This window comes from Budorcas taxicolor, chromosome 15 (assembly GCF_023091745.1).
Source record: "Budorcas taxicolor isolate Tak-1 chromosome 15, Takin1.1, whole genome shotgun sequence".
In the NCBI taxonomy this organism is placed as follows: Eukaryota; Metazoa; Chordata; class Mammalia; order Artiodactyla; family Bovidae; genus Budorcas; species Budorcas taxicolor.
This window is the reverse complement of record NC_068924.1, coordinates 44287262-44289930: the sequence shown is the minus strand read 5'-3', so window position 1 is coordinate 44289930 and position 2669 is coordinate 44287262. Positions and strand designations below refer to the sequence as shown.

The window sequence follows — 2669 nt, the reverse complement described above, 5'->3', positions numbered from 1 at the left end:
GTAGAATCTGAAAAAAAATTGGCATAGACAATCTTATCTACAAAATAGAAATAGAGAGACGGACAGAGAGAACAAGTGTATGGATACCAAGGGGGAAAAGGCGATGGGGTGACCTGGGAGATTGGGACTGACATGTATATACTACTGGTACACAGAAAATAGGTAACTAATGAGAACCTACTCTACTCAGTGCTCTGTGGTGACCTCAATGGGAGAGAAATCCAAAAGAAAGGGAGATATTTGTATATGTATAGCTGTTTTACTCTGCTGTACAGTAGAAACTAGCACAACATTGTGAAGCAACTATACTCCAATTTTTTTCATTTTTATTGGAGTATAGTTGTTTTACAAGATTGGTTAGTTTCTACTGTACAGATAATGAATCAGCCTACATATGCATATATCCTCTTCCTTTTGGGGTATTAAAATGTTTTAAAATTTCTCTCTATGTGGTCTTTCACTCATTTCAACACTAAATTTGTGTGTTTGTGCTTTCTCCTTTTTTGATTATGTAAATTACTGATCTCTTTCCTTTCTTTCTCTCTCTTGCTCTCTCTCCCTCTTTCATTCTCTCTTATCCTTTTTAATATAATTTTCTTCCTTCTCCAAAAGAAACCAAAATTATGAAAGTATAGTATTCCCAAATCATCTACACTTGAATAAAAAAAGAAAATACAATATTCTAAAACATTGTGATACACCTCCTACATACATATATGCTTGTGTGTATGCATATACCTGGGCTTCCGTGATGGCTCAGATGATAAAGACTCCACTGCATTGCAGAAGGTCTGGGCTTGACTCCTGGGCCCGGAAGATCCCTTGGAGAATGGAATGACTACCCACTCCATTATTCTTGCCTGGAGAATCCCATGGACAGAGGAGCCTGGTGGGCTACAGTCCATGGTGTTGTAAAGAGTCACACCAACTGAGCGACTAAGCACGCACACACACACATGCATACATATGTGTGTATACATATGTATGTAATAAAATTCTTAACTATTTTGTTTAAAAATATTTTAAAACTACAGCTAGTTTTTATGGCAGAAAAGGAGTAAGACCAGAGCATATTAGGAATTAGAACACATTTTAATTGCTTTGTATAACAAAGTGATGATTTGTATTGGAAGTACTCCAGGTGAAGGCAAAAGAAGAGGGCGGCAGAAGATGAAATGGTTAGATAGCATCACCGACTCAATAGATATGAATTTGAACCAACTCTGGGAGACAGTGAGGACAGAGGAGCCTGGTGTGCCACAGTCCATGGCGTCACAAAGAATTAGACACAACTTATCGACTGAACAAAAAGAACTTCACTTTCTCTACTTTTATTTATCAACGCTTGCACTATAAAAATTTTAGAAATGTTCAGGGCTCTTTTATTTACTACCTAAGGGGAAAACCTACATATATTGCCTAGTACTTTCTTTAGGGCTGTTTGCATTTCTTTGTTTCTTAGACTGTAAACAATGGGATTAAGCAGAGGTGTCAGCACTGTATATGTCACAGCCATCAGCATATCTTCACGGAATGAGTCACTGCTCTTGGGCCTCAAATAGACAAAGCCAGCAAATCCATAGTGTATGCACACCACAGTGAGGTGGGAGGAGCAAGTTGAGAAGGCCTTATACCGCCCCTTGGCTGAAGGCATCTTCATAACTATGGACCCAATGAAGACATAGGAAATCATAATTAAAATAAAGCTGCCCACCAACACAAAGGCAGTGAAGGCAAGAAGAATCATTTTCTGAAAAATGGTGTAATCACAGGCAAGGGAGACTACAGGTGTAATGTCACAAAAAAAATGCTGGATGATGCTGGAGTCACAGAAAGACAGGTTGAATACTATGAGGACAATGCACAGTGCCACCACAACCCCAGTCATGCAAGAAGCCATCATCAGCTGAAAGCAGATCTTACGGGTCATGAGGCTGGAGTAGCGCAGTGGGTTGTGAATAGCCGTGTAACGGTCATAGGACATGGCGGCCAAGATGAAGCAGTTGTTGGTTCCTAAGCCAAAGAAGAAAAACATCTGTGTGGCACACTCAGGAATAGAAATGGACTTACTGTCTGATAGCAAGTCCACCAACATGCGAGGGATGACTACCACCGTGGTACAGGTTTCTGAAAAGGAGAGGCCACAGAGGAAAAAGTACATGGGAGTGTGAAGGTTGTGACTAAGCTTGACGGCCACCATTACGGATGTGTTTGCAGCTAGGATGGTCACATGGGAGAAGAAAACCATCACAAAGAGGATATGCTGCAGGTCTGAAAAACTGGAAAATCCCCACAGAAGGAATGTGCTCACTGTGGTATGATTGCCCATTCTCTTGGTATATGTAGCAACTCTCCTCCAAAGGTACAGAGGTTCTTGGGGTTAAGACTCTGATATGACTGCTGAAAGTACTGATGTACTGATGCTTTTAATCATAGACACTGACAAGACAACTCTTAACAAAAAAGCCTGAGAAATGGAAGTTAAATGTAGTTGGCTTAATTCCATGTCAGGACTCAGAGTGATGAAGAAAAAGATTCTCATAGGAGAGTATATATAAATTCCATAGAGTAGGCCCAAATATATATTCTAGGAGCTCCCTAATTTATCACCCCTTTCCAGCTTCTACAATCAGAACCTTCACGAGTAATAGAAATACAGAAAGTATTTA

General features: G+C 40.0%; 1 protein-coding gene across 1 annotated transcript; it reads right to left on the bottom strand.

Annotated features, from left to right (window-relative positions):
* Positions 1–1393: 1393 nt before the first annotated feature.
* Positions 1394–2329, bottom strand: LOC128060202 (olfactory receptor 10T2-like). The gene has a single exon (XM_052652545.1). It carries the CDS (start codon positions 2327–2329, stop codon positions 1394–1396), a length of 936 nt encoding a protein of 311 aa, XP_052508505.1.
* Between the last annotated feature and the right edge of the window lie 340 nt (positions 2330–2669).

Excerpts from the sequence above, each read along its gene's own strand:
- LOC128060202 (XM_052652545.1), bottom strand. The coding sequence starts at position 2,329 with ATGGGCAATCATACCACAGTGAGCACATTCCTTCTGTGGGGATTTTCC.